Source organism: Episyrphus balteatus, chromosome 2 (genome assembly GCF_945859705.1).
Source record: "Episyrphus balteatus chromosome 2, idEpiBalt1.1, whole genome shotgun sequence".
Classification (NCBI taxonomy): domain Eukaryota; kingdom Metazoa; phylum Arthropoda; class Insecta; order Diptera; family Syrphidae; genus Episyrphus; species Episyrphus balteatus.
The window spans coordinates 34,003,858-34,023,253 of NC_079135.1; the positions used below are offsets into that span (position 1 = coordinate 34,003,858).

Genomic DNA, 19,396 nt, shown 5'->3' on the forward strand with positions numbered 1-19,396 from the left:
GTGCGTTTTCTCATCGAACATTTATAAATTGGTACTCAAGAGATTTTGATGACTAAATATTTCAAGAAGTATGCCAAATATTTGCATAAATTCTATTAAAAAAAAAAAAAAATCGAAAAGTATTGATTTTGTTTTATTTTTAGTTGCAAAAATGGTTAGTCCAGAGCTGTCAGATGCAGTGTCGTAGAGTAGTACATTTGTACTGCATAATATGATGATTTTAATATCAATAATATGAGTTTAGTATACAACATGATAAAATCTAAAATTGATTTTCATTAAAAATTAAAATTAAAATATGTGTAAGAGAGTACGAGTATTTTAAAAATATTAGATAAAATAAAAAGCTCGAAATATTGCTCATGAAAAACATACACAACCTTAGGCGCGTGTTTGTCAGTCTACAAATCCAAATATAATTGTAGTAATATGTTGTTCTATTCGTGCGTGACGTGTGGATGCATGTCGACTTGGTATGTACAGTACAATGTACATAAATACGGAGTAAAATTATATTTTAAAAGGAGATGGGGCAAAATTATATGGGACTTGGGCCATGAGCGTACATTAATGAGACTAGTCTCGAATTGAAGCTGGAGCTTAGTATATTCAATATATGAAGTTTTTTTTTAAATCGAAAGTCAGGGTCCTGAGATATAAGGCTCCAAAGTTCGTTCTGATAACCATTTTCTGTCCCTTTTATATGCAAATATCATTAGAACTATAAGAGCTATATGTAAGTTTTTGATGTCAAATGAAAGGTTTTTTTTGTGCCTTTTCAACAATATATAACACATATTACACATAAAAAAGAAACGGCGAAAAAATAAAGAAAAAGTAAAATATTTATGAAAAAGAGAGTAATCCTGAACAAGTTTAAGGTTGACCTGAAAAAACGACAAAAACTAAGGATGAGGCTTTGTTCCTGAAAGCCTCTGCAATAATAATCCGCTTTTACCAAAATCGGATTAGATATTTTTTCGAGATATCCCCGTAAAAGGGTTTTTTTTTTGTGAAAAATTCATACCAAAGCAAGGCACGAGTACGATAACTTAGGCGCCGAGAATTGACAACGGCTATTTCTAGAGGTGTTCAAAACAAATATTTTTTCTTACGGGAGGGGGGGGGGGGTCAATGTCCCTCCCTTTAGGCGGGAGGGGCAATTTTCAAAAGAAATACTTGAAATCATAAAAAAATTATTAAAAAACAACGGCAACACTTACAGTTATCAATTATACTTTTTTCAAAAGCTAGAGTTATACACTTGATTTTAATTTTTAAATCAAGATATTTCAATCAATCGTTTTTGAAATAATCGATTTCAAAATCAACATTTGGGAAAAATAAGATTAAAAAAATACATTGGATACTATTTTTGTCAAGTTTTTCAATGAGAAATTGATTGATGAGTAAATTGTCTCAATAATTTCCTAATCAAACACTGAAAACCATATCTTCTTATGCCTTGCTTCTAGTTTTTGAGAAAAATGAAAAATAGAAAAACTAATTTCTTAATCAGATTTTTATTTTCTTGGCTGTTTACCATTATCAAAAATCAGAAAAGATCGATATTCATACATAGAGTCAGTAAAGAGCTTTGTTTTCGTGTCAAAAAAAACTTCGATTTCTATTAAATATAAAGTAGGTACGTATTGGTTCTAGTAAACATAACAAAACTGCGTTTTTAGTTTTTCTCAAAAAAAAAAAATCTGATATTGGAAATACGGTTTTCCCTTTTTTTGACAATTTATAGTTAATCTCGTATTTTTCGTCAAAGGCCAATATAATTTTTTTTTTTCAAAATTTATATATAGACTGATTTTTTTTATCATTAAAAAAAATTGATTAAGTGTTAAAAAAGGGTTCGGGTCGAAATTCTGTATGGGCCAAAATTCGGATTCCAAAATTCTGTATTCCAAAATTCTGTATTTTAAAATTCTGTAAATTCAAAATTCTGTATTTTAAAATTTTGTAAATTCAAAATTCTGTATTAAAATTCTGTAAACACAAAATTCTGGATTTCAAAATTCTGTATTCCAAAATTCTGTAAATGATAAAAGAAAAATTGTTTTGATAATGCAAAAAGTGCGCACTTTTTTCATTACACAGGTTTACAAGGGTTTTGTTGCCGGAACAAAAATATACTTTTCTGAAGGTTTTTGGTGTTCTGAACTCGAATTCGAAGTCAGAAACAACTAATCAGCTCCCGTTTTTGAGATATTACCGTTAGAAAATGCAAAAATACGTTTTTTTGAATTCTCCGGACCTTATTATTTTGTATAAAGAAAATTGTTTGAGCATATTTAGTAACGGTTTCTATAAGAACTGTTTTCCATCTTTCGACACCTGTTTAAATCTTTTCAATATCTTTTATATTGCCCGAGATATCTCAAACTGAAGTAAGTGGGTTTGGCTTCATATATCAAAAAGAAGATAATGACGTTATAAAATTTATAAAAATACCAAACAACTTAGGATATCTCGGGCAGTAAAAAAGATATCGGAAAGATTTAAACAGATTTAAAAAGGTGGTAAATAGTACTTATGAAAACCGTTACTAAATATGCTCAAAAAATTTTCCTTATATAAAAGAATAAGGTCCGAAGTACTGCATTTTCTAACGGTAATATTTAAAAAACGGGAGCTGATTAATTTTTTTTTTACTTCAGATTCGAGTTCAGCACATCGAAAACCTTCAGAAAAGTATATTTTTGTTTCGGCAACAAAAAAAAAGTTTAATTTTGTTAACTAGTGTTATCAAAACAATTTTTCTTTTATCATTTACAAAATTTTATAGTACAGATTTTTGATATTTTCTATGCAGAACCTTGAAGCAGTTTGCGTTCGACAGCTTAAGTTAAGTGTTATGAGTTAATCGTGATATAAAATGAATTCAGAAAAATGGAAAATATTAAATTATTAAAACCTAATAAAGGAAAGGATAAATTGTGTGTCGATGGTTTTATGTTTAATAACGAAGAAAGAACAACTTACAAAAAAAAACATGGAAAATGAAATATTTTTTTAATGAAAAATCTCGAAAATTTTTCGGAAAATAGGGTACTTAACTCAAATTAGTCATGCACTTAATAACTCCATTCAAATTTTGTCGAAAAAAAATTGAATTTTTTGAGAAAAATGAAATTCAAGCCTGCAGAACATGAAAATCTCGAAAAACTTATCGGAAAATGGAGCGCTTAATTCAAATTAGTCGAACATTCAATTATTTATGTCCAATTTTTTCAAAAAAGTGGAATTTTTTGAAAAAAAAAAAAACAAATTCAAGTTAGTAGAACATGAATTTGTATGGAAAATGAAAATATTTTTTTTTAATGGAAAATCTCGGACATTTTTTTCGAAAATTGGGTACTTAAAGGCTTGGCCACACCGGAGGGTATGCGGTAGAGGTACGGGTAGCGGTAACGATATTTGTATGAAAAAAATTCCACATCTGAACGTTGATATGTCAGTTTGGAATTTTTTTCATACAAGTACCGTTACCTCTACCCGTACCGCTACCGCATACCCTCCGGTGTGGCCAAGCCTTAACTCAAAGCACTTAATTATTCAAGATAGTTTCAAAAAAAAAAATTTTTTTCGAAGACCACAGAAAAAAAATTATTTTTGTAAAAAAAATTTGTTTTTGGAATTTTTGTTTGGCACCTAAATATTAAACCAAACCCGAATTTTTTACTAAAAGTTTAGGGCATTTTCTGGTAATTGCTCTGCTAACTCGATTTAAAGTTTTTCCAAAAGTAGGGGAGCACTTGATATAATTTTGGGGTACTTGCTCTGCTTTCTTGAGGGACATGTTTTAATGTAGACATTTAGAATTACAGAATTTTTAAAAGCAGAATAATGGATTTGCAGAATTTTGAAAAACAGAATTTTGGATTTACAGAATTTTGAAATACATAATACAGAATAATGGAATACAGAATTATGTTCATACAGAATTTTTTCTTCAGATACAGAATTTTGGTCCTACAGAATTTTGGAATACAGAATAACGACCCGTTCCCGTTAAAAAAAAAAAGTTTTTCAAAAAATAAAAAAAAATTATAATTTTTATTTACCTCGATTTTTTTTCTCCTACATCTGATTACTTAACCCAAAGTCAATTTCCAAAAGTTATCTTTGATAAAGGTACTTTTAACTAATAGATTAAGTAGGAACGACCCAGTCATGCATTTTTTCGATTCATTTGTTGTAATTTCTGAGGCATTTTATTTAAATTATTATTTTTATTTTATTTGTTACTTTAAAAGTCTTCCGACTTTTTTTCTACTTAATTAATTGTACAGTGAATTTCAGAAAAAAAAAAAGAGAACGAATTGAACCAGGATAATCTAGGATAAATCAAAATTTGAGCAATAAATGATTGGTATTTTTTTGGATAGGTTGGATTTGCCATTTGTAATTGTTCAGAACCCTATTAGTAAAATTTCATATAAATTTAATAGTACAAAATGGCTATCAAATCAGGAATTAAATTATTTGGTTTTGCGGTATAACTTAGGGGGTCACTGTGGTGTATGTGTAATATTTTTTTTTTTTAATTTGTAAAATCTTACAAAAGTATATTATTTTTAATGTTTTTTTTTTTTTTTAATTTTGTGAATATTGAGGACTATTATGATATGAATATGAACCATACATTAACATTAAGTCCTTAACAAATAAAAACATTTTTACATTTGAAAACACAAATTTATAGTTAGATTAAATAACATGGCGGAAAAAGTTAAATAAGAAATCTTTTAAGAAGCAACCAAATTTCTTGTAGTCGTTGGGATAAACCTTGATGACGATATCTGTATCTTTACTAGATTTACATACATATGTAATTTTTTAATAACATCTACGTTTATTCATTTAAAATGTAAAGTCTCGGAAGTTGGAATTCCCCATAGCCTGAATTTTTTTTTAAGTTTTTTTTCTCTCCCAAAAACAGACAAAATTTAATTCCATTAATAAACAATAAAGTGTGCCACCAGCTAAGGCAAACCCATTAAAAGATTTCGACAATTATTGATTAAGTATATTTCTTTAAATAGTTAAAGTGACACACACCTTTTTTTTTCAAACATACAAACAAACAAAGAACAAAAGAGCTAAAACAACTTGAGCATTCACTTTCAATTTCTTCTTTTTGTAGTTGTTTGAATTCATTTCATTCGATATGGTAGCTGGTAGACAGACATGAAAAAAAAAATGACGATATAAATTGTCGTGAGTGGATTAGTATAAACAGAGGAGGTTTTAGCTATTCGCTGAAAATTAGTGGTGTTTTTAGTGACATCATATCTCATATGAAAGCGAAAATAAGGTTGAACCATGGATGCCAACTGAACTGGTGCTTGAGGGTGACAGTCTTGAACGATCTTTTTTTCTTATTTTATGTTTACTCATTTTGAGTACTCCTTCATTAAGGATTTAGTAGCTCGGGTTTTCTAGTTTTAATTGACATTTCTTACTCGTTTATACATTTTTCAAAGTTTTCAAGATATTCGAATATGTGAATATTTAATTTGTAATTCAATTATTTAATGAAATCGGACACATAAACAAGTTCTGAGACCAGAGCACCGAAAATAGACAAAATTTACAAAAAAAATACCTCAAAAAAAAATAATAAATAATTCAAGTCTCGAATACCTCAAAAATTTTAATACCAGAAATAGGACAGAAACCAAAATTCATCTTTATGTAAACCAATAAACTCGGTGAAGTATGCATGATTTTTATTTATTTATTGATTTTAAAAGGAATAGGAATAGATTTTCTTTTATTTTTTCGATATAAGTAGGTACTTTCGGTTGGGGTCGAAATTCTGTCGGAGTTCAAAATTCTGCTTTCCAAAATTCTTTTTTTCAAAATTCTGCTTTATACGAAATTCTTCTTTTCATAATTCTGTTCAACAAAACTCTGCAAAAAATTAATAGTGTTTGGGAAGCGCGCGCTTTTTAACATTTTCCAAGCTCTTTTTTTTTACAGAATTTTGTAAATTTATCTTCTCGCAAAAATTTCTGCTTACTTATTTACTTAATGTACCTACTTACTTTGTCAATAAATTTAAAAATATTATGAAATGGTTTTTAAAGCAGTTAAAAATTATAAGTTTTTGAAAATTATTAAATAGGTATGTATAAAAATGTATTACTTTTTAAACAAAAAATAATATTAAAATCAAAAAATGAAAAATATTTTAAATCAACATAGTTCCTTATTAGTTTTAAACGCAAAATTTTGAAGTCAGAATTTTAGCCCATTCCCAAGTTATTCATTGGAGAATATTATTGTTATGATACACACCAAATTTTAGATTGATCGCCTAAAAAATGTATAGGTCGAAAGATGGACAAAAAGAAGATTGCTAACTTCCAGAATTACGCTGTTATTTTATTAATACAAAAATTCATATAGGTCTATTCTGCTCACGGTAAACATACCTACCAAAAAAAAAATACAATAATGAATGTTTCTCCCTTGTTTTATACTCTCATGAAAATGGCACTCGATTTCGTGCCTCCTAGGTGTTATTATCTCTTAAAGACAGATGCTAATGTATACATTATAGATCAAACCTACAATAATTTGGCTCAATAAAAGCCTTTCAATGTACCTACATATAGCTTGATGGACCACTGCTCGATTGTATCGAGTTTGGCGCTGGAAAACATGTTTAATTGAATAGTGTGATTCCCGGTATTAAGAGAAATTATTTAGACAGAGTGCATTAAAAATAAATTGTATGAAGAAAATTACTAAATTGATAAATTTTTTTTTTTGGTAGCAGGTTCAAAGTTTAACGAATTTCTATGTTTTGATTGCATCCTTTTTGTATACCTTAAATGAAAATCATTCGATATCAAATACTGTAGCACCTAAAAGTATGCAATAACATTAATCTGGTCTGCATTTGAATTTGAACGTTGGTGCTTGTGCGATTATCACCTACAAAGTTACACAATTAACCCTTTCGAACCCAAGCTATGAAAATCAATATTAAAAAATATTTTTTCAGTATTAGCTGCGTTCCTTTGGAAATATTTATCTACTTTTTAGTACTTAAAACTACTTTGATCTACTTTGCTATACTGAAAAAGTAGTTCAAAGCAGCTTTAAGTACTAAAAAGTAGATAAATATTTCCAAAGGAACGCAGCTATTATCGTATCAAAAACATCACAACTAAGAAATATGAATAGCAAAATGTTATTTTCCAAAATAATAAATAGCAAAACTAATGTGTTACTCTCATGTTACATGTAAGTAACATGTACTGCCTATGACCACCAAAATAAGTCGGTCAACTGAGAAAATAACTTTTTATAGCACAATAATATATGCTACTTCTTCTAAGCCAAAAAGCAAAACACTTTCTGTTCTGGATTAACTTTTTTTATATTTTTTTTTTTTTCAAAATTATGACCATTTATAAAAAAAAAAAATTTTGAAAAAAAAAGAAAAAATGTGAAATTCAGTTCCTTTTTCGATAAAAAAAAATTAAAGGTATGATATTTGACTAAATTTTTGTAATAATTCAGTAACTAGGCATCATTATCTTTCAATTAAGCCATCGAAACCTAAAAAAATATTAAATGGAATATTTTTTACGAATTTTTAAAAATATGTTACATGAGAGTAACGCTGGGTCCGAAAGGGTTTAAATAAAATGGTTTACACATAATAACCTTTTTTTAATTTTTGAGAGGCGCTTTTATTTTTGTGTTGTTTCCTTTTCCATCTTTGAAAAATTAGCCACTGAATTGGCCCTGTCCTTATCTCCCTTTTTAGTTTAATCTACATTGGCCTTGGAAACTTTATATTTCATTAATAAAACATTATATTAAGGTTTTCTTAAAAATATAAACATTTTTAAGACTTTTTATTTGAAAAATCAGAACTAAGCCAACTGAATATCTATTAAAAAAAAAACATTCGAGTTTAAAATTGAGAAATAACTTTTTTTCTAATTTAATTATAAAATACGAATTGTTCTTTTTACTTTGTTAATTATTCATACAAAAATATTTAAGTTAAATGAAACACATAATAAATTATTTGTTGCTTTTGCTGTTGGATGGATTTATATTATATCTATACCTAGTAATTGTGTTATGATCTTACATTTTAATGAAATTCATAAATATTTGATATCACAAAATAAATGGATGAAACAGGAAATATTTATCTAAAAAAAAAATATTCTAATTAGTGTTTTCTTTTTTGTTACTAATTTAAAAATAACTTAAAATCTTAAAATTTAATACTGTGGACGCGGTAAAGTAAGTACATATTTGTCTTTCTTCTTTGTTTCTGTTGTTTGACTAAATTATATAATTATGCAAGTTGGTTAAATTAATTATCTACAAAAGAAATCTTCATCACATTTATTGTAACAACAATAAGGTAGGCCAACTAAAGCACTAGCATCACGTTTGTGTCGATCTTCATCAAAATGTTTCTTATTCACATGTGATTTGTACATTGGAAAAATGCTCAGCCTGCTCAAATGTTCAAAATGTGATTGAGCCACTTTGAGATATCCTCCACGGGGATAAGAGCTCCGACGGACAGCATATGTGTGATGTTTTTTGTGATGATCTGTAATGAAAAAGAAAATATACATTTAAAATTCAATTTATATCTTTCAAGAGTAAATAAAGATAAAACATAATTTGTCTTTAAAGCTAAAATTGAATTGGGTCAAAAAAAAACAACCAGACTTTCTTAACGATTAACTAAAAGTAAAAGGCCAAAAGAATCATTTAACATATTTCTTGTTTTTAGCATGTTATAAACTTGATTTTCGTTTTTATTTGAAATTGATAATGTTATGCAGTAAGAAATTAAAATGGTGCTACGGGGTGTATGCGTACTATTTTTTTTTTTTTGCATGTTTTAACTTGTTGCTGGTTTGATCATTTCTTTGTTATTTTTAAAAATTGTATATGAACATAAAATGATATAATTTCTTCAAAAATTTCATCACTTTTAAAACAAATACAAATGATAGATTAGATAGATTTATTAGGAAGTTAAGATTAAATGATTGGTATTTGGATGTGTGAGCATATTTATAAGATTAAAATTTGAACTCTTCTGGACTGTTTTTCTTTTTTTTTTTTCTTATAAATAAATTATGGTTTTGTGTTGTTTTTATCTGCTGGGTGTGTCGTGTATTTATCAATTATTGTAGAAAAATTGGAAGCAAAAGAAATTCAACTGTTTTTATTCTGTAGTCTTTTTGTTCTTGACAAATTGTGCTCAGTTTTATTTTCTCATTGCAGCAAAACACTGCACAAAATTATATTTTTTTACATTTCTCAATTCTATTTACATATTTATGTACCTTTATTATTTTTTTATAATTGCTATGACACCGTTTTCAAAAATTTTGACCACAAATCAAATATTCCAATTGACTGCTTGTATTAAATAAATTTTAGATAAACGAAATTGAAAGTCGTGATACCCGTTTTTTTTTTTTAAATACATTTTTATACACACAAATTTTATATAATTTTTCAAAAAAAAAAGTAGCTTTGTCATTTTCATGAAAATAATGATTAACATGAAAAACAAAATTTAAAAAAAGTTTACCAAATAGTTTTCAAACAAAAAAAAATACAACTTTTATAAAGATCCGAAAATATTTTATTTGAAAATCTTTTAGGGTTTCAAATATGAGAATTTAAAAAAAATGTATCAACCAGTTTTCAAAAAAAAAAAATTGGAACTTTTTTAAAAATGTCACAAGGACTCAATTAAAACTGTTTTACATCCAAATGCCAACAACCTTCTTTTTTATTTTTGTTGAAGAGTATTTATTCAAGGATTTCAATCAATGTCACCAATCATACATAAAACCTTCATATAAATATAAATTTTAACACATTTACAAGTTTTAAACATTATCAAGTACCTACTTTTGTTATTATTGAATGTCAAGTGTCCTTTTTTTTGAGTAAAATTAAGTCTTATATAACTCATGACTGTATAAATAAAAACATACGATTTCATGCCGGAACAGAAAGTATGACAAAAAAAAAAAGAATAACAAACTCCCCAATCAATAATTTCATTGAAACTGCACGGAATTCGCACGTAATTAGTATGACCGGCCGTTTCTACTTAACAACCGGCCTCGTTGGCCTCAACAATTTTTTTATTATTGCATTCTACCTTACTTTGTCGTTGTCGTTGTGGTTGTTAAAAAGGGGGGCATATTTAAACAATTCATCACTCAGAATCTAAATTTTATTTATGATATAATTATTGTAATGCAAAGAAACATATTACCGTTAAATAAGTCATATCAGTTTTTTTTTACAACAAAATCAATTCCGTAACAATGACCCTGACTTTGTACCAATTTCATGGCTAAACGTAGGCGCACAGTCAGTCAATTATGGCAACGAAACAAGTCGTTGCATACAAATTTCGTTTTGTCATCAAAAAGTCTGAACTTAAAGCTGTCGGAAATTATTATTATAATCAAAAAGACTGCTATAAAATTGTAATTTCATTTACGAGAATGTTGATATACGCTACGCACTTCAAATATTAATACAATAAAAATGACGTTTAATTATTTGTTTACTATGAATAAAACACAGCAAGATTAAAAAATATGTGTGATCTATTAAAAAAATGTCACATTAAAACTTACTTTTAATTGTTGATTATGTAAATACCTACTTAGCAATTGTTTATTATTTGTTTTTATTTTTTTTTTATAAGTTAAAATCATTATCAAAGGTGAATAACTTTATGTGACCTTCAATTAACAATAATAGTAAATTTATTGAACTAAGGAATGTTTGTTTATAAAATTCATAAACGTGTATCATGTGATTTTGTAAGTTGTAATATAATTATTTTGTATACTTTTTTTATCATATGAATTTTTTTGTTTACCAATAAATAAAATTGAGGAAATTATTTTTTTTTTTGTTTAACTTGTGGTGACCTCTATTTTTGTTAAAATATGTAAAATAAAATGTTCTGATATTTATGGAAGTTTTTTTTAATTTGTTGTTATTTTATGTGATTTTATTACTTACATCCATTTTCAAGTTCATTTGATTTAGATCGATGATGAAATTCTCTTTTATGTCGTATTGTTAAGGGTTCATCATTTGCAAAGAGATGTTCGCAAGCTTCCACAGCGAATGTTTTCATTTTTTCTAGCGAACAGAATGCGGATGTTTCTTTCACAAAGTGAGAATATGTGATGGTAAGCATTAAAGCGGCACAAATGAGATTGATCTGAAAATAAAAAAGAAATATAATTGTCAAAGCATTTTCTTAAATCGCTGTTCTTTAAACTATCATCCAACTGCTATTATATTCTAGAAAAATATAAAAGAAGAATTGAAATCGGCTATTTAACTGTGGTTTATCTCTGGTTCAAGAATCATACATGTTGAAAAAAGCCAAGAAGGTACTTGAACCAGAGTTGAACCGGAGCTAACCCACCAATTTAGATCAGTCAAAATCTTAAACCATAGCTGAACTAGGTTTGTTTGAAATAAAAGTGGTTCATAGTATTAATTTCTATGATACCCAAAGGATGCATCTGGAAACATAAACTCCTACTTTGATGAAAGCATATTACAGAGAAGATCGCCTGAGTTCAAAACAAAACAACTTAACATTATTAAAAGTTGAAAATGCTTGCTTTATTTTACGCGTTTTACTTTTTCTAACATGGAATCCAAGCAAAAAATAATAAATATTTAGATGTTTCAGTACGAATCTATACATGATACTTTGAACAAGAAAGTACAGTAACTCCAAAAACCTTATCCAAGCACGTAAGCATTAAGCATTAAATATTTTATATTATTTTCCAATAAAAGGAATTCTGTCAAATTAAAAATGCATTGTGAAAGCACGTTTCTAAACATTCTACTCGTATCGTGTCGTGACTTCTCCTCATGAGCTTTAATACGCCTATTCTGGGTGGAGAACATTTCTCAAACTGCAATTAGTAAGAAACACGTCTAGTTAGTGTAAGAAAATTTGAAGTGGTATAATCCTGTAATTTTGAAAAAAAGGATGTGTGTTTTCACTTGTACACGCGACTGAAATTTTTCATACCATAAAAAAAAAAATGTTTTCAAATTATGAGCACTACTTGCTAATCCCTTTTGAAATTTCTTTTCAAAAAGTAAATTTTCCTACCCCAACGCCGCCGCCGCAAAAGAAGTACCTATAACCTCAAAAAAGATTTGTGTGTAGTTCTACTTTTCACACACAGAAATGCACTTGTATTAAAACTTTTATGGTACCTACTAGTGTGAACATGCCTTTTAAAGTTTAGCTTAGTTAACGCCATAATAATTCGATGTAATCACTGGGTTAGTTAATATACATAGGTTAATGTTTTTTTTTTTTTGACATTTCGTCGGCGGAGAGCAAAATTGTTCTAAGTCCTTAACAAATCCTGTGTTCATTTCTGTATTATTTTTAGCATATAAGCCACTGATTAAAATTTGACATCTAAAACACGTTAGTCGTAGTTTTTTTAATAAAAAATATTCGAATGGTTACTTAAAAAGTTTTATGAAAATGAAGTTAATAAAAATTGACGTTTTTTTGCAGCTGAAAAAAACAGAAGGTTTTTGAGACAATAATTTTATTGACTCATTTCTCATGGAATTAAGAGGTTTATGTGACACCCCTTTTTACATGTTTTCTTGAATCTTAGACGCGTTCCATTATGAGGTGATAAACTGTCTAGAGTGGATGATCTAGTACAATTACTACTAGATCTACTCATGCTTTTCTGTCCTTGTTTCTACATATATAGAAATTACACTGGTCAACAAGGTTTTTGCCACAAGAACCAAAATATACTTTTCTAGTAGTTTTTGGTGCTGAATCCGAATCTGAAGTCAGAAAAATTTGATTGGCCTTCGTTTTTGAAATATTACTGTTAGAAAATGTCAAAAAAACGTAATTTTGGCTGTTTTCGAGGTTATGTTTTTATGTGGAGTAATTCATTATGAATGAAACTACTAGAAAAGTATATTTTGGTTCTTGTGGCAAAAAAAAAGTTAAATTTTGCTGACCAGTGTTATTACTTTGATTTTGTTGAAAATGCAATCGCTACTAAAGTAAGCAAAACGATTACAATTATTCCAATGCCAACTTTTCGCGAGTCAAATTATGCCCATGGAAGCTTTGCTTGCCAAGTCGATCGTGTGTTTGGTGACTTTAGTCGCAAAAACTAAAAGAGCAAGGGAAAAAGGTTTTTATCCTGTCTACTTTTTATTTCCATAAACCTGATGAACCTGTTAAATACAAATTAACACAGTTCCCATACTTGATTCCATAAGGATTACCCAATGGAAAAGTTAGAAGTTTGAGAGAAACAGCACAGATTTTGCGTTCCCGATATGACAAAGTGTATTTTTCATTTTAAGGTGAAGTATGTGTAGTAAAAAATTTGGAAAGTCTTGTTTTAAAGAAAGCCAACTAAAAAGTTATTTAAAATATCAACACCAATTTATAATGAAGCCTGTTTAAGTATTAAAAATCAAATTGAGGTTACTTTGAACACACATAAAATGCTTCTGGTCTTCTATAATCCCAATTCTTTATTTTGTTATTCTTTATTTTTTCATACTTCACTTATACAAAAAAGTGGCGCTTTCACACGACAAACATAAAATTCCCTTTGTACCTATACCATACCGTCTTGAATTGGGGCATTTATTGTGTCTGCACTCTCATTTTAAACGGATAATGACCTTCCGCCAGACATTGAGTCCTTTGCAGATCGGGTTCATTGAATTCATCATTAACATCATTTGTATTTTTATAATAATCATCGTCATAATCACATAATCATCATCACCATGATCGCACCGACCAGCGACACCACCTGGAAAGAACAACCACTGGTGTTCCGTTTGTTGTTAAATCATCTCCTCCCTCACGTAAATCAGAATCACATGGATCACGTTTTACGAAGTAGGTATGTATAACCTGGCATATTATACAGGAACTTGTTACACACCAATGCCGTTTAGTCTGCGCGGAGGTCTCTTCGAAATGTCCGTTAAGGTCGGCAGTAAAATACTTTACGTGAATGACGACAAAACAAAAAATACACAAAAAAGTGTAAAAAGGAACAACAAGTAAAATAAAGTCTTCAAAAATTAATAAACAACAAAAAAGAAAGAAAACAAAACCAAATAAACTGGATCCACTTGAGAAAAGAACGAGCGGAGAATATTCTGAGTTATTTAAAAAAGTAAGAGAATTTTTTTTTTAAGGAAATGCATAAAGAAAGGAAACAAGAAACATAACCTTATGTCAATAATAATGCATTTATTATTGTGGTTGACATCGATATTACGTGATTAAGTGTCACTTTAACCAACGGAACCTGTTCGCGTTAAATGAGATGACACGATAATGGGCTATCGCGCGCATCAGGGAGTCACAGTTTAAATATTTTGTTTTGAAACAAGTGTACAAAATAAAATGAAATGAATGTTAAAATTAGACATTTTAATGAGTTAAATTATTTTGGCACAATGTCCATTTCGAGGTAAAGTAAGAATAAACTTTAATTTATAAAAAGAACTAACTGATTTTTTCGATGGTTTTATATTTAGAGAATATTTACATATTACGGGTTTTTTTGGTTTATTTTTGGCATTTTTTTATGCAAAGAAGGAAGTACGAGTGTATTTTTGTGACGTTCAAGTATGCTGCGTAAACTGAGAATTATTTTGCTCTGCAAAAATAAACTTGCGCATGTTTTAATATCACCTGTATGACGTTAGTTTCGGTTAAGGATTCTTAAAGAATACGATTTTCGGAGGTAAATTATGTGACATGGACTCAATACCCCAAAATACAAACTTTTTTAAACGATAGCCGTCATCAAAATGAGAAAAGTTTATAGACCTTTATATTGGTACCAAATACATCTTATGAATACACACGAACATACCCATCACATTATTAGCCGTGTTCCTTTGGAGGCGGTACACTAATTATGAGTAGATGATTAGTAGATCTAGTACTAAAATTTCAAATGATCTTCATCGCGAGTAAATAATGTTGTGATATTTCGAGTACTAGATTTCTACTCATGAGCAGACTTCCACCATCAAAGGAACAAAGCTATTTTAAATAGGTCAAAATGATCACTTTTCCAAATTAACAACGCGACGTGTTCAGGAACCAGTGACGACGTGTCGTCAGATATAAACCATATTTCCTTGGAGATGGCAATGTCAAAGTCCTCATAAGAAACTAGTACTACAATCTACTCATGATTTTTGCGAACTAATGATGTGACTTGTGACAAGCCCAACTTTGACGGACAGTTTCTCCGCAAATATAAATATACAAAAGCCTGGTCCTTTGGGAATTGTAAAACTACTTCTAGTAGTAAGTAGTAGCAAAGTAAATCAAACAATTTTCAAAAAACTGCTTCAAAGTCAATCTGATTTTGAAGCACTTTTTAAATGGATGTTCCACAGCATTTAAAAAGTGATAGCATTTATCACAACTCTCTGAACGGCACGACAACATGCGTAATTGGTTTTAGTTTAAAAAAAAGAGTTGATAACATAAATCTAAGAAATTTCACTCGCTTTAAACGAATTTCTTATCATTAAAAATTTGACAGATGGTATAAATCATTGACCATGAAAAACTAACAAACAGATCAAATTTATGTTATCTTGTTCGTACTTGCTCGTGCTTCTATTCTGTGTTTTATATTGACATAAGGTCTTAACTAAATAAACATTTTAATTTGCATTGCGGTGTTCTTAATGGTTACCCCCAGTGCGAAAAAATAAATAGAAGTTGGTGAAGTGTCATTAGGATATGACATTATATTATTGTCTTTAAATTGAACAGGAGGTTATGTTTATATAATTATTGTTGAAGTGTGGAAGTCATTTAAAAATCATATTTCTTTCTCATGTATTGACACACACTTGATCAAATATAGGTTATAACTACGTCAAGTTAATAAATAACAAAACAATTATTAAACCTTCCCATTATTTGCATATTCTTGTGACAAGTTTTTCATAAAATTTTTATAAATATTGTTTAGCAACAGCAAAATTTGATGCTATTTTAGTTTAGGCCTTCGATATATATATATATATTTGACATGATTAAGAAGATGTAAACCACAAAATTTTGAACTTTTTTTATTTTTTATATATTGATTAATAATGGAGATAAACCGCAATATTTTTTGTACCTACTACAAGAATTACGCATTCTCATCGCTTAAGGCTTTGCGGTTATTTGACAATAGATTAATTTTGAGAAAACAAAAAATACCTGCCCCCATAAATTAGCTAAATCTTCCTTATTGATTTTGGATATTTTATCAAGTCATTGAGAAATCATGTTTAAAGATTATGACGTAGATATTCAAAAACTTTGTTTGAGTATTCTTTGTGGTTATATCTGCTGGTAAGTTGTTACCTTTTACCTATAATATCTCACTGACCTAACTGGCGCCAACCACTTATTAGTCACTTTTGCTTTTCTTTTAAAGCTTAACGTGTTTATTTTCGGCAGCTGGCATTTTAAATATGTCATTCGCTTATAAATACTATCAAGCTGACGTCTTCAAAACCGACCTCTTGTGGTCACAGTCAGGAAAGTAGCAGTTTCCTCAATTTGTGACTAGAATACAGCCCAGTAACCCGTGCTTTACCCATCTTTTTATCAGCGTATCAAATGAATTCCTTCGGATGACTCAATAGTCGAAGTATTTAGCTGTAAATATTTTTGTCTCGTGTAATATTCATTTATTTTTCATAGAATAGTATATAGTTTTGGGAAGATATTATATTTCTAAGAAAACAACATGTACCTACTCATAAATTTGTTTTCAATTCACATTTCTGGAAACATGGATTAACTCACCCAATTAATTGTAACTTAAAGCAAATCAACTAACAATTTCGATTCTATGAAGTTTAACAGAAGCAACAATATTATCAGTAAAACTTTATAGAAGCAAAGCTGTTAGTCGGGATATTATGCAAATCGATCTAAATTTTAGCTACCATACAAAATGTACTCTAAAATTTTAGATCAACTATATTTTTCTATGATGAGAGCTTAAACTTATTTTGACCTGCATTCTAGGGTAAGGGCGACACAAAATCTTTCAGTATATCAGATTTTTTATCTTTGATATTTTATCTTACTCTAACCTTAGGTAAGATATAAGAATAAAACAATGTTGGAGCTGAAAATGTCAAAAAAAAAATCCAAACATGGTTTTATAAAGTTAAAAAATTCTGCCTCACTTTGCCTTGGAATGATGATCGAGATAAAATTAAGAGATATTGTATGTATAATAACAAATCGAAGGAGTGGGCCCAATTTAAGCACCGCCCCAAGTTTTTTGGAGCACTCATTGGAATTTTCGTTTTTCTATTGGTTAGATTTGCTCATAAAAATAAAGAGAGAAAGAAAGATTTTAGTTTCAACATAACCTTCCCATTGACAACGAGTTAAAAGAAGACGAACTTGAAACGTTTGAATGCAAAGGTCGTTTTATGTATATAGCAAATTGAACATAAAGGTTTATAAGGAAATACATATATCGCTCTCTTATTTCACTGCTAGAGACATCAATCTTCAAACGTTTATGTTTGATCGTTTTCTTGTTCTGTAATTTGACCCCAGTAAGCTTAACTTTTTTATGTTTTACCTAATTTACAACGAACAAAAAAAAATAACTGAAACCTCCTCTTTGACAAAAGGTTCAGAATAAAACATGATTAAGTTTAACAATAGAAATAGAGTTAATAATCAAAGATCCAATCACTGCTTTAACACAGCCAAGAGACAATTGAAGAGTTACAAAACTCGGCAGCAGCCATTTTGTTTATCTTCGCAGCCATATTTGATTTTCTTCATTTATAGTTGAGTTGAGCAATTGCAAGAATTTTAAACATATTATAAGTTTGTTCAGAAAATGGGAGTCCTGTCTAAAAACAAACATACCTATTTCTTAAAAACCAAAATGGCTGCTTCCTATCATTCCTCACAGCCAGTAGGTATATATACTTAACATATCAAGTTTTAAAACCTTAATCTTTAAACAAAATTTTGTATTTCAAAAACTATTTGTGATTCATTTAAGTCTGTTCAAATGATGATTTTTCACGCAAAGTTTTTTTTTTTTAATTCTACTTCAAAATTGTGAGCCACTGTAGTTTTACAAGAAACTTGAAGTTAATTTTACTTCTCATCATTTTGATTTTTCCTATTCACTAGCTTGGAAAAAAAATTTGAGTGAAAGAAAGATCTTTCTTTTTTATTAAATTGCTAGCTGATTTTGTCACGCTTTGCTGTGTACCGCAGCGTGTTCATCACCTTATATGGGAATCCATGAGAATGAAACATTATGCATTAATTTGGAAGTGAACGTTTAAGGATTTTCAGAGATATGCAATGAAGCACAAGCGAACATACAGTTTTTACTTAAAGACAAGTTTTAAGGCTTTTAGCGAAAACATCCAAAAAAGTCGAAAGATTTTCACACAAACTTTTGAACCCATATTTTTTAAGATCCCGAAAAAAACGTTTAAAAACGTTTATTACAGAAAGATGGAAGTTTCTGTTGAAATCTATAGTAAAATTTCATCACTAACACTAATTCACAATAGAAGTTTTTTTTTGTAAAATTCTTAATATTTGCAAAATTTTTGCAATGCAACATATTCACATATCATAAATCACAGTTGAATTTTTATCTCACCTTTAAGGCCATTGTGTTGATAACTTAAAATTTTATTTTGTTCAATAGGTTACAATAGTAAATTTTAAAGGTTTATTTTTTTTATAAAATGTTTAGGTTTTCTTAAAACTCCCAAATCACTTTTTCTTTTAAATGTCACTTGTATTCCTAATTATTTTGTTACTATTCACATTCAGAATACAAATTTATACTGTCTAGCAAAATTCACAATTAAACAATATTCATTTACTACTATCCACGTGTGATTTATCGTAATTTTATTTTATTTTTTTGTTTTATTCTCAAGCAAACACTATTAATCTTTTCTCATGGAAACTAATCCGATTCATAATTATAACTGATCGTAAATGAAACGAAAACGCTATGCTTTCCACCTTATATATGTGTTGTAAGCCGGGCTGCCTCTGGCTAATTCACCCCACAAGCATACTGCACAAGAGGATCGGTGGGATTGGCATCAAAAATAAATTCCAAAAAACACACCACCACAACCACCACGATCACCACTATTTTTCATTCGTGTTCACATTCATTCAATTCATTCATAAAAACCGATTTTGATTTTTGTTTTACCTTACTCTCGTGTGACGACAGCCACACAGCAATATTAGCGCGGT

The 19,396-nt window shown here is 28.8% G+C and overlaps 1 protein-coding gene across 1 annotated transcript; it reads right to left on the bottom strand.

The window, feature by feature from the left end:
* Nucleotides 1-7,999: 7,999 nt before the first annotated feature.
* On the bottom strand, nt 8,000-19,274 carry LOC129911630 (uncharacterized). The gene is made up of 3 exons (XM_055989486.1): nt 18,780-19,274; nt 11,071-11,275; nt 8,000-8,608 (listed from the first exon to the last, which is right to left on the bottom strand). The coding sequence occupies exons 1-3, from the start codon at nt 18,789-18,791 to the stop codon at nt 8,367-8,369; spliced, it is 459 nt and encodes a 152-aa protein (XP_055845461.1). The 5' UTR covers nt 18,792-19,274; the 3' UTR covers nt 8,000-8,366.
* Nucleotides 19,275-19,396: the final 122 nt, after the last annotated feature.